Here is a 12,643-nt window from a genome sequence, read left to right as displayed (position 1 = left end):
TATTTGTCATTGTTTTGTTTGTGGATGATGATGTGCTATTTCTGAATTATCACGGGGTCTTGTTCGATTCAGCCACACGACTATCAGCCTCAAATCGTTCGCTCGAGAGCTGCAGAGCAGCGAGTTGAAGCATTTGCATGCTTTCTACTATATAGTTTTACAGAGTTATCATCAAAGTTTTCGGGGGACCTTGCCTTCTAATTGTTGTCATACCTTAGGCAGGTAGTTTGGTGGAGGAACAGAACACACCCAACCACAGCCAGAAGAAAGCGCCTTTGTATCTTTTGAGTGACTTTCAGAAGGGAGATCCCGTGTACATCTCAATGAGTTAAATTCAATATAAAATGGCAAGGTCAATGAATTAATTAATAGCAATGAATATTCGGCCAAGGAAAGAGCGCAGAAGCTGCTCCTTTCCCGTTGACCACGATGAAGATGATGATCTGAGTTGAGCCGTCCCACCAAGCATAAGTCCTTGACCATTGAGATATATGGGAAGGTCTCCCTTTTCAAACTTTTCAAGTAGAGGTTATTATGAGAACTAATAATATGAAGAGAGCCGAGCTCTCACCCTCTTGTGGTTGGTTCAGGCATCAAGGATACACTTAGTGAGGGTTACCAAGCGTGCGGATTGGCCCCGATCTCTAGTTAGTTGCTTGCATGCTTACATATACACAAACGAATAGTTTCAGTTTTTGATTTGCGCGAGCTTGTTAGACCAGGGCCCAGTCATAGACGCGAAACGACTGCATGCTGACCTACATCTCGTAGTCTGGTTGATACAAGCTTTCCAATCGGCAAATCACGTCCCGGTATCAAGATTGCTGGCTTAGTGTCAAGTCTAATCATAATATTGTTCATGCTAAAGGTATCTAAGAATAGGCAACGAGAAATAACAAACGGATGGCCACCTCCCATAGTCCATCTCCAAACCCCAAAAGCCCTCAACCCTTCATGAAACGGCAGAATCTGGAAGTCAAATCACCAATCACTCATGTCGTCCTGGCGCCAATATCCTTCACCTTCCAGACTCTAGCTCCACCTCCTCTGAGTTTGCCTTGATAGCCTGCTTGAGCTGGCTCGGGTACCGCCAGAAAAACCACGCCATTGTAAGAGTCATCAATGCTGCATCAAAGACATAGACTCCCCATTCCACGCTCAAGAGGTATCCATCGCTTCCCATAGCGTACTCGACCACTCGGAAGATGTTTCGCACCATGATCATCATCGATGTGACGTAGAGCATGTTGAGGCTCTCTTGCCAGGGGACGTCGTATACCACAGCACCTCCTGCGACGTGCCTTCGGAATCTCGAGTTGAAGATCAAGGCGGTGGCGATGAAGACTCCAAAAATCGCAATCTGGAAAATCAGGCCGCCAACGATGATGTTTGAGCCCAGGTTGGGATCAATGTCGGGGTTGTTGCCAGCTTGGACACGCAGGCCGGCACCGCTAGCTTGGACGATAAAGCTGAAGACATCGCCAAAGACGAAGATGCGAGTGAGCCATCGGGGCGCGATGATCGAAAACGGTGCTCCCTTTACGGCTCGTACGACTCTGGCAAGCGTCATGTATAGCGAAGCAGCAAACAGGATAGGAGCCAGAAGCAAAAGGGCCGATTGGAGGACATAAGGCATAAGCGCGCCTGTACTGTTGTACGCAACAGCTCTGGCTGCGTAACCAATAATTTCAACTGTGGCAGGTGAGTGTGATGTCAGGGGGACGGGGTGGTGGAGAACCTACAGATACCTCCCACGACAAAGGGGATGCAGAACCACATGCGGTGTCGGAACATTTTCCAGGCATGGCCAATAGTCAAGATGCCGAATATGACGACAAAGACGATTGCGGCCGGCAGAGAAGGGACGTACCGCCATAGCGGGTAGCCATTGTGAGTTTCGAGCTTTGGCATGGTGAACGAGGTTACAAGCGCTTGGGTTGAGTGTCAATTCCGTGAACGCAGGCACACTACAGAGCCAATGAGAATAACAAGCTTCCGCCGGTATCAACATCGAAGTAAAGGGGCTGTCGGACTTTATACACGACCGAAGGTTATCACTTAAGCCTAAACAGATGGCGCGGGGTACGCTGACGCGTATAATTGCGAAAAAGAGCACCATTATCTGGATTTACCGCCAGTTACATCAAATTGTCTCGTCGTGGGTGTGCCCAACCGGTGACTTTTGTCGTGGCCTTGGAGGCTGGATCCGTCGGCTGGTCGGATACGTGGAGCCGTGTCCGCGTATAGCATCCCTGTATACACGTATAGCCCTACCCGATTTCCACCATCCAATCATCCACGAGATCAAAAGGTGCTGGGAGGAACTCTAACATTCTTTGCGCGTTTGGAGAGTGTCACCTATTTGAAGGTGACATTTTGACCTGTAGGAGTGCATCAGAGCCCCTAATTGCGCGGCCTATTCGTCATCTGTCGCGAACGATAGTGAAGCTGTGACATAGTTGTAATGCCTGGAGAGCGTGCAGTTACTTGTTCCAGCGGCCCCATTTGGGCTCCTCAGACTTTCAATAGGCCGTGGAAAGTTCCAACAAAAGCCACGAGGCGTATCTTTCATGTTGTTGAATGATAGAAAGCGCTGCATACTCTGCGGCGGCATAGGCGCTTTAGATCTCGCTGTGACAGCTGTGACAGCTGTGACACTGCAGCGTTTCACGCCAAGTTCAATCAAGACCCATCAACGGCCCTCCAAATGGGCATTGTGTTCCAAAAATACCCCAACGATGAAGCGCCGAGAATGACGAAGCCCTACTTCGATCTTAGCCTGTTAGATGTACGAATATGGGGTGGCGGAATGGGCCGAGTGCCATGGCCCACTCAGCCCAGGGGCTCTTCCGCGTACGTATTGTGCAAAGCTTGCTGCACGGCAAATTATACGATAAGCCTTCCCCTAAGTAGCCGCATGTTAGCCCATTGTTATATGAACGGCCCGGTCCCTGGAGTTCTAGATTCGTGCTGTGCCTTGCAGATTCACTTCATTCATTAATCTTTTCTGCCGATCTTCAATCCCCGTCTTGGACACCGTCACTCATTATCCACCACGCAAACCAGCAAAGAACCAACTTTAGACATTCCTTTCCATTTTCTTTCACAACCAAACAATCCTTAGCAACAATGGCAGGCGAAGAAGGAGGATCTGGTGCGAAGCAGGGCTTCACTTTCTACAACTATGATCCGTCGCTTCCGGCCGCCGCTGTATTCGTCATTCTCTTCGCCCTTTCCACACTCGTACACATTTGGCAGATGTTCAAGAGCCGAACATGGTACTTCATCCCATTCTTGATCGGCTGTCTCTGTAAGTGTTGCACAGCGCCCTAAGAGCTTGATCTTTCATAGGAGCTAACCCAAGGCGACAGTCGAGGCGGCCGGCTATATCGGACGAGCACTCTCCGCAAACGAAGCACCGAATTACACAAAGAACCCCTACATCATGCAATCGATCCTTCTACTGCTTGGCCCCGCCCTCTACGCCGCATCTATCTACATGGTCTTGGGGCGATTGATTGTTCTTCTGGACGCAGGGCGGCTGTCTCTCATCCCGCCCAAGTGGTTGACAAAGCTCTTTGTCCTTGGTGATGTCCTGTCTTTCTTCGCTCAGAGCGGCGGCGGCGGCATGCTCGCCAGCGCCAAGGATAAGGATAGCGTCAAAAAGGGAGAGAATATCATCATTGGCGGCTTGATGATCCAGATTTTCTTCTTTGGCTTCTTCATGATCGTCACGCTCGTTTTCCATATGAGGATCCGGAAAAATCCCACGAATCGATCAGCCACTATCACGACGCCGTGGAAGAAGCTTCTCATGGTTCTCTACGTCACGAGTTTGTTCATTCTGGTTCGATCGGCATTCCGTGTTGCCGAGTATGTTCTCGGAAAAGAGGGTGCCTTGCAATCCAACGAGATCTACATCTATCTCTTCGACGCTACACTCATGGCCTTGGTTTCTATTTTGTTCAACTGGTTTCATCCCAGCCGGGTCATTAACCAACGGGCTATCATCAAGAGCCCCTTCGACAACGACCAATACCCGCTTGAGGCGCAATCATTTTCATCTCATGAGAATAACGGTTACCAACGTTACTAAGTGTTTCATTACGAAATTCCGAGGGCTTGTGGAGTTTGTGAGCATGGCAAGCAATAGTTCGACGGGTTGGATAGAAAAGTATGGATAACGGATTTCGGCCAGATATTGACTGGAGGACACGGTATTTGGGCAACTAGATTTTCAAAGGCTAGCATGGTATTTTCTTTTGTGTTGTTTGCAGTCCCATTTCTAGAATTCATTGGCGTCTTGGTAGTTATCTTCTTCCACCAAGCGTGTTCATGTCCCCCATATGGGTTACGTCTTCCCCTCAACGAGCATGTACAGTATCGGGATAGAATATCAAGCAGCATGGAATTTCATTATAAGTCTACAGATAAGATATAAGAGGGAATATGCGTTGAGCGGTGACTGTGAAGTCACGTGACACAGATAAGCTCGTATCTCTCTTATCTTATCACCTTATCTTAGTGTTGCAGGTTATCAGCCAGATTTCAGCCAATCAAAAACGTCCGTCAGAACGACGTGGTGCTCGCCTCTCGACACCACCATGGCCGCCGACCAGTTGGCAATTACCATCGAGGGATAATTTACCACCATCGAATTCATGTTTCTAACAACGAAACAAAATAGAAAAAGCGAAAGAACTTGTTTCGATAATACTACCCTGGTGCCTAGAGATAGTTGCCTAGAGTGCATGCCTCGAATTTATGGCAAATATTTTCAGGGTATAAAGACCTTGCGTCTCGCATCACCCTAGGCCAGCAACACTCTTCATTATTCCACACTTTCCTTTCTTGATTGTATAATCAATTTCATCTTTTCCTCTCTCCATTAAATCATGTCAAAGATCATAGCCAAGCATCAAGTTGACCATGACGTCGCCTTCAGGCACGATGCCTTGGAGGGATTCCTTTCCGACCTCCATGACGTTTCCAGTCCTAAAGATAAACAAGAAATCTTAACTTCTATCCAAAGTTTTGCGTTCCAGTTTTTAAAGGATGCCTCCAAAGATCTGACTCAGCACGAGGACGTTGATCAAGGTCTTCAAGTACTCTGGCGCATGTTCATCGAGACCGCCAAGGTCCTGGAAAAGGATGACCGTTTTCATGACAAGCTTGTGCTTCTTCTACTTTGGACAAAGGAGTTTGACCAGCTCTACAATGACTTGCATCCTTCCGACAGTGACATGGCTTCTTGGGAGTCCTACGGGTTTGCCGACAGTCTGCAGGAATCGTGGGAGCATACCGTGTCGAGCGGCACGTCCTCCCACATGTGCAACCTTGCAACTTTCTCTACCAAGGCGCTATCAGCTGGAATCTGTCCAGATTCTCTAGCATTGACGGCTCTCTGGTATTTGCGCGAGGCTCTCGAGACGAGTGATGAGGTGATGACCGCAAGCCTCTTCCCAGCAGCCGTGACTTGGGTGGACGAATGTCGTCACAGGCTTCTCACGTTCTCTATTCTTGATCGTTCCTATGAGGCGCATACAAAATCCGATTTGTCCGCTTGTGGAGCACTTGCCGAAGCTCAAGGCGTCAACCAGTCTGGCTTCAGTCTCAAGCGATGGCTTTTCTGGAGAGAGCGCTTTCAGCATCTTTCTCACAGCAAAGTCTCTACTATTGCTAAGGACGCCAAGACAGGCTTCATGGCCATGATAAACTGTGGTCACGACTTGGATTACGGGGTACCGGGTGAAGCTAGGTTTGCGGAGCGACTTCAGAAGGCCATGTGGGAAGCTCTCGTTGAGAGCGGGAAGGAGAGTCTAGACGGGGATGAGATTGACATCAATGTCGACTGGGTGAATTAGGTAGCCTGGGAGTAGACGAAGGATTAAGTCACTAAGGCTCCGAAACTGGCTATCAACTACTTTCTCTTCGTCTGAGTTTTCTGCTGGGGCTACTGTTTCTGACCATCTCATCACTCTCGGACACCCCACCATCGTTAGAGTGCATCATAGTAGGGAAACTAGTAGTTAGATAACGAGAATGAATCGAATTTTCGTATCGATCATTCGGAATGTTCTTTGGTAGCCTTCCACTCCTTCAGCACAGCCAGTGGCTTCTCGCATCCATGGTCCTTGGCGACGTACTCAGCGTCAGCTCCCTCCATGTTCTTGATATTGGGGTCTGCTCCCTTCTCCAACAACCACCTCACCACTGCCTCTCCATTCGACTTGGACGCTACATAACATATCGGAGTACCCAAGTGATGAGCGTGGTGCGGTATGTCAGTATCCATAGCGTTCACGTCCAACTTGACTTCCTCAATAAGGAAGCGAAGCATCTCCAACTTTGCTATTTTGCGTTCTGCTTCCTTGCTTCCTGTTGATCCTGTAGCACCCACAGTGCCATCGTCTCCCACCTTTGGGTCTACCCCAAGGGCCGCAGCTGCTCCGGCCGCAAGGTGAAGAGTTCTTCTGCCGAGACGGGCACCTCGTTCCTGAAGATATTTGAACGTGGAGACAGATCCTTGAAGAGCACAAGTCTCTAGTAGAGGGGCTGGTTGAGGAAATATCTCATATTCATATTCCCCACCGTCAACGCGAGCGCCGTGGTCGACAAGCCAAGTGATGATGTCCTGGTCGTGACAGGCCAGATCAACGAGACGTCTGCATCTGTCGGTGGGCCCGCGAGGCGCTTGCTGGTTAATGTCCCATCCATGAGCGATGAGCAATTCCACAAGGGGAATGGAAAACTTGGGCCAGACTTTGGTTGGGGACAACGATGCCAAAGGTACAGACTCCTGCTCCAACAGGTAGTTCACCAGATCAAGTTTCCCGTCTTCAACACAGGCGGATAGTGTGGAGGACAGAAATTTCTCGTAAGAGGAGTTTCGTGGGGGATGTGACTGCGCGATCTGTAGAGCCTTGGCTAGCTGAGAAACGGAGTTGTGTTCAATGGCCTCATCCAAGATGTCGCGCGGGTTTGGCGGGCGCTGAGGCCGAGAAGACATGGTGGGAGCTTGTGGTAATGTTGGGTGGTTGAGAGAATCCACAGTTCCTGCGTGAGAGGGCGTAGATGAGTGATCTCAGTTCTGCAAGACGAATCTCTTCAATAACAGGTGCACTCAACCAGAGCTGAAGCGATGACGACTCGTCGAGAGCGTGCATTCAAAGGAAACAGCGGTGCCTGTCGATCGAATCGGGGAGGATGCACTAACCAGTTAGCGCTGACAGGCCAAAATTACAGGAGAACGCAGAGCGTCTGTGAGACGTTGCAGATTAAGGCTCAAGTCAGCCTTACGCGTTCACGTCAACAACTTGGTCCAAGGCGCGTAAATCCTTGCATCTTAATGCTTCAGCCCTAGGGATAAAGTTGGGGTCCGAATGTCCCGAAAGAGCCGTTCCACGGAGTTGTTTGATGAGCAATGCAGGATACAGTGCGTACACCCGGCTCCATTACGAAAGCCTGAGTTTGTTGCGCTGCTGAGGAAATTGGCAAGCCAGGAAGATGCGCGGATTTGGGCCTTCTCCCAGCATGCTGACCTCTGCCGAGCTAAACCAACGTTCAAGGCGACCAGAAGAACACGCATAATGTCATTAAGCTTGAATTCAAGATTCTGTCTCTCAAAAATCTCCTAGCCTTCTGTCAGCTCCCGCAGACAGGGCTGTGCCGCGTTCTGTGGGGATGCCCTGCTCAACATGAAACAGGAGGAAGCTAGAATGCAACCCCAAACCCAAGCTGAGATGAAGGATGGTGAGATCAAGAGTCCGATCTGATGCTCTACCAACCCTGATCGTCACTTGTGATTTCCGGCGCTTACGGAACGCCCAGTGCATCATAAGACGACTGCCGGTGGCACACAGATGTGTTGGGATTATCTCTGCAGGATCCTTGGAGTTAGAGCTTATCTTTCCCAAGCAAGCTGGTTTTTTCGGGGCTAATTAAACTGTTCCACAGAAACTTCTCCGCAGTTTGATACAGGCGGCTCGCTGATTCATATGGTTGGCCTGTGTCCATCAATCAAGAGGAAACAAGGCTGTGCCTCGAAGGATTCGATAGAGCATAATGTGTTTAGAAAACAATAACGAAAGTCCCGAGACCCAGGGCATGGGTAGGCTGACTCCTGCGGAGTAAATGCCCGATAAATACAAACGGTTCGCATCTGGGCCTGTTGGTTCGTCCCCTCTTTGTATCCGTCGAGGAGCAACCAACACATTCCTTTGAGAGCGCCGGACCTTGCTCTTCACAATGGCTCCTTTGTCACTCATTTTCTTGTCCCTTGCCGCCTCGACCCAGGCCAGCCCTCTTTGGGGCTTGGCTAAGCGTCAAGATAACCAGCAGCTCTGTGGTAACCCCGATGTCACGCCTGTTGCGAGTCTCGTGGTGCCTGGTGCCCAAGGAGACGTAATTTTCACTCCGTCCCAAGTTGAAGACACTGCTCTCTGGACGATCCCTACGCCAACAACTATCTCGGAGACTGAGACTATCTATCCCTTTGGATATGTCTGGGTTCCCTCTGATCCTGCGGCGCAAGAGGTCCCGGCTCTGCCTACAGTCGATGTCCCCTACCCTCTGCCCGAGGGCGCTTCGGATACTCTATGCAATGCTGAAGTGCCTACCACTACCACAGTTCCTCCAGTCATTCCCACCACCTCTGATGGTCCTGTTGAAGACTTGGCCGAGCCTCAAACCCCTGTCACCCCAGTGGAGGAGTCGAGCACCATTCCTCCGATCATTCCTTCTTCGTCCGAAGCTCCGGTTGAGGATACGGTTGAGCCTGCAACTCCTACCATTTCCGTAGAGGAGTCGAGTACCGTCCCGCCCTTGGTTCCTACTACAAATACCGAGCCCGCCGAGGTCCCAAACACACCTAGTAGCGCTCCATCCGAGGAAGAGTCGACTACTGAGATTCCTCCTGTCCTGTCCACCACATTTTCCGACAACACCGAAGTGGTGAACACACCCGTGTCAACTGAAGAGACTACCACAACCGAGGATCCTGCCAATGCCGAGACAACAACTACTGAGGGCAGTTCTACCGAGACTACGGAGGAACCGGCCGAGACCACAACCACGACCCAAGAGCCTGTGACGAATGAGGAGACCACGACAACTGAAGCCACGAGCACTGTGACAACAGCCGAACAGACTCAGGAGACCACGACCACTTTGGTTGGCGAGTCCACCACTGAAAGTACCACAGCAGGAGAGACTACGGTAGAGACCACTACTAGTGAGGAGCTCAACACCGAGGGAACCACTACTGAAGCATCCACAACCCAGACCCTCGTCGACGAGACCACCACAACTGACAAGCCGGCTGAGGAGACCACAACCGAGGGAGATGTTACCACTACCGAGGAACGCCCTGATGAAACCACCACCACTGGGGAGAGTCCTGACGAGACTACCACTGAGGACCAACAGCCTGGCGAAACCACTACTGATGATGAACCCGTCACCACCGATAAGCCGGATGTAACCACTGGATTCCCTGAGTTTGATCCACCAACCACAACCGTCAGCGGCCCTGAGGCTACTGAGGATGCAACAGATGCTGGCCCCATTATCCTTGCGCTCTGGTCGAACCGAGACATGATCAAGGATGAGGAGAAGAAAGAAGAGTACATCAAGAAGACAGAGGAAACTCGGAACGATATTGTCCTTCTCTGGACCAACTTTGATGTCAAGCCCGAGATCCCTGAGGAGTGTGGCAAGACAGCTTTGAAGAAGAGAAGTCTTATCTCGGGTGTTCTCGACCTTCTTGATGATGCTGCCAAGCTTATTGGTTGCGCGACCAAGGTCGTGGAGAACCTAGTTGAGAACGTCAAGCTTCCTGATCCTCCTATTGATGTCATCGAGACTCTCACCGATACTCTCAAAGAGATCTCTGAGAAGCTCGAGGAGGAGAAGGAGGAGGAAGAGAAGGAAACCGATGAGGTTTCCACGACAGATAAGGTCCCCAGCACAACCGAAGAGCCTACCAGCACGACTGAAGAACCTACAACTACCACTACCAGCTGCGTTGAGACTGGAGTTGAGAGCTGCACTCAGACTGTTTACCTCTCGACGTCGTTCTTCAAGGATGGCGACGCTGACACTTCCACCGTCAAGACGGTCACGACTGAAGACTGCGTTACCATCACCCAATGCGATGCTGAGCCTACCACCGAAGTCACTACTGTAACAACGGCCACATCAACCAGCGCATCTGACATTGTCTGCGACGTCAACTGCTCCCAATGCAACCCTCAGAAGCGATGGGAGCAACCCACACTGACTCCCCAGGAGCGTCGTGACCGACGATGGCTCGTCAAGCGCATGGATAACATGGACCAGCCCAAGTATGACACTGATGAGAAGAAGGATTCGTACATCCGTCGACAGACGGGTGAAATCTCTGAGAGGCTGGACTGGAACACCGTGTCTACTAATGTTGTCTCTGTTGATGCAGCTTGGGAGGATTTCCCCTTTGGTTTGCATGTCGAGGGTCTCATTGGGTATGTCAAACTGAAACTGTCTGTTAGCTCGTTATTGACTTGGTTTTAGCTGCACTGGAGTGACTATTGCATCCGATAAGGGCGGATGGCTTGCTCACTTTGTAAGTGACCCCTTCACAGCTTCACAGGGGCTTGACAGCTAAGGAACTAACAATGTATAGATGGAGCCAGGATTCTTCTACGATGAGAAGAAGCCAGAAGACGACTCTGTCAACAATGGCCGCAAGGACCTTTGGGATGAGATGATGAACCAACTCCGAGACCAGCCCGCTGAGGGAAGAACGGTTTCTCCCAAGTTCACGCCCCCGTCTCGTCTTGCTGGCGATGACGGCATCCTCTCAGCCGACTCAAACGTTCAAATCTTTGTCCAAGTGCCACGGACTCGAGACTCGACCTTTGAGAACCCTACTCTCCTGTATCAGAGCCGTGTCGATGAGCTTATTGGCTACTTGAACGGCGATGGTGCTCCTTTTGCAGGCGCCGAGGTCATCATAAAGACTTATGTCAAGCCGCCTCCTGAGGATGAGGAGTCTGATGAGGATCGCGAGGCTCGAGAGAAGTCTGCTCGTGGTATCATGTTTATCGAGTATGACGACATGCAGATCAACTGGGAGACCAATGAGATGTCTGATCCTCCGGACCGCATGTGGCGTGTCTGGTCAGAGCGTAGCTACTACGAGCGCCGCATGACCGAGGAGGAAGAGGCTAGTCCCACTTGCGCTCGCCATGAAGATGAGGCTGCCGGCATGGATCCTCAGTTTGCCAAGGACTTGGCCAAGAAGTTCTGCGAGGACAGCGACGTCAATTTTGACGAGAATGCTGAGCTCCAGCTTGGAGGAGGTGACTTGGATCCTACAAAGGATCTTGATGCTGATATCAAGTTTACCTTTGAGAAGAAGGACGGACAGTGCTCCAAGACTTGTACTGAGATCTACGAGCAGATGGTTTCGAGCTGTGAGTAACTGCACCGAATATGGCCTCGATCATTGTACTAAGACTGGAAATAGGCCAGTACAACAGTCATCTCTACACCGGCAAGGCCGAGTTCGATCTGGGCTGTGGCAAGTATACCATGGATACGATCCCAGTCGAGAAAGAGGAGCCTGAGCCTGAACCCGAGCCCATCCCCGAAGAAACCAACAACTGCGCCGATCCCACCGTCTACACCAAGTTCTCCCTAGATCAGGCAGAGGAAGCCATCAAAGATTTCTGTGGCCACAACATCGAGCTCCCTCCAGCAGCACAGCCCGTCTTCAAGACTTACAAGATGGACGGCGTGACACTGCAGCTCATTACTCAGTACTCCCAGCAAGGCCAGGATGGCTGCAATAAGCCGGCGGACGGTCAACGACACCCCGAACTGTCGCAATCAGACTGTGAGGCCAAGTTCAGCAGCGCTGTCAACAACTGTAACACGGACACGACGTCTGAGAAGTTTGGACAGAAGCCGTTTGTGTGGAACAGTCCTAATGGATGCATTGACTTTTACATCTATGGTGATGGAGAGGACTGGGACTGTGAGGGTCTGGGAACGATTCCTTTGCAGTGCCGAACTGGACCTGGACCTATCAAGCTAGACTAGGCGCTTGAGTGCATCTAAGGAAGGTTTAAGCTTCTTGTATATCAATAATAATTGTATTTTAGATCACCAAAAATGGATTGTACAAAGTCGTTAGGCCTCATACTACTACTCGCTCTGACCATGTACTCAGATTCCTTGCACATTGGGCCTGCCCTCTAAAAGCTATGGGCTCTTCTTTGCAACATAGACCCAGGAAATCATGTCAATGGAACCCGTATCCTTCTGTAGCGGAGTCAGTTGCTCTCAGAGCCTTTTGCCATTTGGACGTAACCTCCGGGGTACTATCATATAAGGTGTTCCAGAACGACGAACTAAACGCTTCCACAATCCCATCAGCACTTCTCCTTTATCAGGCCGTCTTCTGCACCGTAACTTGGATTTCCTCGGTTTTGAAACCCCCAGCTTTCACTGCTGAGACAAGCTTTCCCTTTGCGTCTTATCCATTGTCTGTATGCGAGAAGAAATGAGGAGCCCCAACGGCAGCAGTTGCATCTGCTACGAGTTTCGGTACGCCAGCATGGCTCCATGTTGTGAAGATGGTGTAACCTCCTGGTTTGAGCAC

General features: G+C 50.5%; 5 protein-coding genes across 5 annotated transcripts; 3 read left to right on the top strand and 2 right to left on the bottom strand.

Annotated features, from left to right (window-relative positions):
• Positions 1–1,018: 1,018 nt before the first annotated feature.
• Positions 1,019–1,911, bottom strand: NCS54_01426700 (Hypothetical protein; the record flags this gene model as incomplete). The annotated part of the gene is made up of 2 exons (XM_053159423.1): positions 1,019–1,692; positions 1,743–1,911. 2 exons carry the CDS (start codon positions 1,909–1,911, stop codon positions 1,019–1,021), a joined length of 843 nt encoding a protein of 280 aa, XP_053015398.1.
• Positions 1,912–3,129: 1,218 nt separating this feature from the next.
• On the top strand, positions 3,130–4,096 carry NCS54_01426600 (Hypothetical protein; the record flags this gene model as incomplete). Its single annotated transcript, XM_053159422.1, has 2 exons — positions 3,130–3,310; positions 3,372–4,096. 2 exons carry the CDS (start codon positions 3,130–3,132, stop codon positions 4,094–4,096), a joined length of 906 nt encoding a protein of 301 aa, XP_053015397.1.
• Positions 4,097–4,895: 799 nt separating this feature from the next.
• NCS54_01426500 (Hypothetical protein) lies at positions 4,896–5,864 on the top strand (the record flags this gene model as incomplete). Its single annotated transcript, XM_053159421.1, has 1 exon — positions 4,896–5,864. The coding sequence occupies one exon, from the start codon at positions 4,896–4,898 to the stop codon at positions 5,862–5,864; it is 969 nt and encodes a 322-aa protein (XP_053015396.1).
• Positions 5,865–6,064: 200 nt separating this feature from the next.
• On the bottom strand, positions 6,065–7,009 carry NCS54_01426400 (Hypothetical protein; the record flags this gene model as incomplete). Its single annotated transcript, XM_053159420.1, has 1 exon — positions 6,065–7,009. One exon carries the CDS (start codon positions 7,007–7,009, stop codon positions 6,065–6,067), a length of 945 nt encoding a protein of 314 aa, XP_053015395.1.
• Positions 7,010–8,247: 1,238 nt separating this feature from the next.
• Positions 8,248–12,081, top strand: NCS54_01426300 (Hypothetical protein; the record flags this gene model as incomplete). Its single annotated transcript, XM_053159419.1, has 4 exons — positions 8,248–10,499; positions 10,549–10,600; positions 10,661–11,453; positions 11,507–12,081. 4 exons carry the CDS (start codon positions 8,248–8,250, stop codon positions 12,079–12,081), a joined length of 3,672 nt encoding a protein of 1,223 aa, XP_053015394.1.
• Positions 12,082–12,643: the final 562 nt, after the last annotated feature.

This window comes from Fusarium falciforme, chromosome 12 (genome assembly GCF_026873545.1).
Source record: "Fusarium falciforme chromosome 12, complete sequence".
Classification (NCBI taxonomy): domain Eukaryota; kingdom Fungi; phylum Ascomycota; class Sordariomycetes; order Hypocreales; family Nectriaceae; genus Fusarium; species Fusarium falciforme.
The sequence above is the reverse complement of the archived record's forward strand: the minus strand, read 5'-3'. Positions and strand labels throughout refer to the sequence as shown.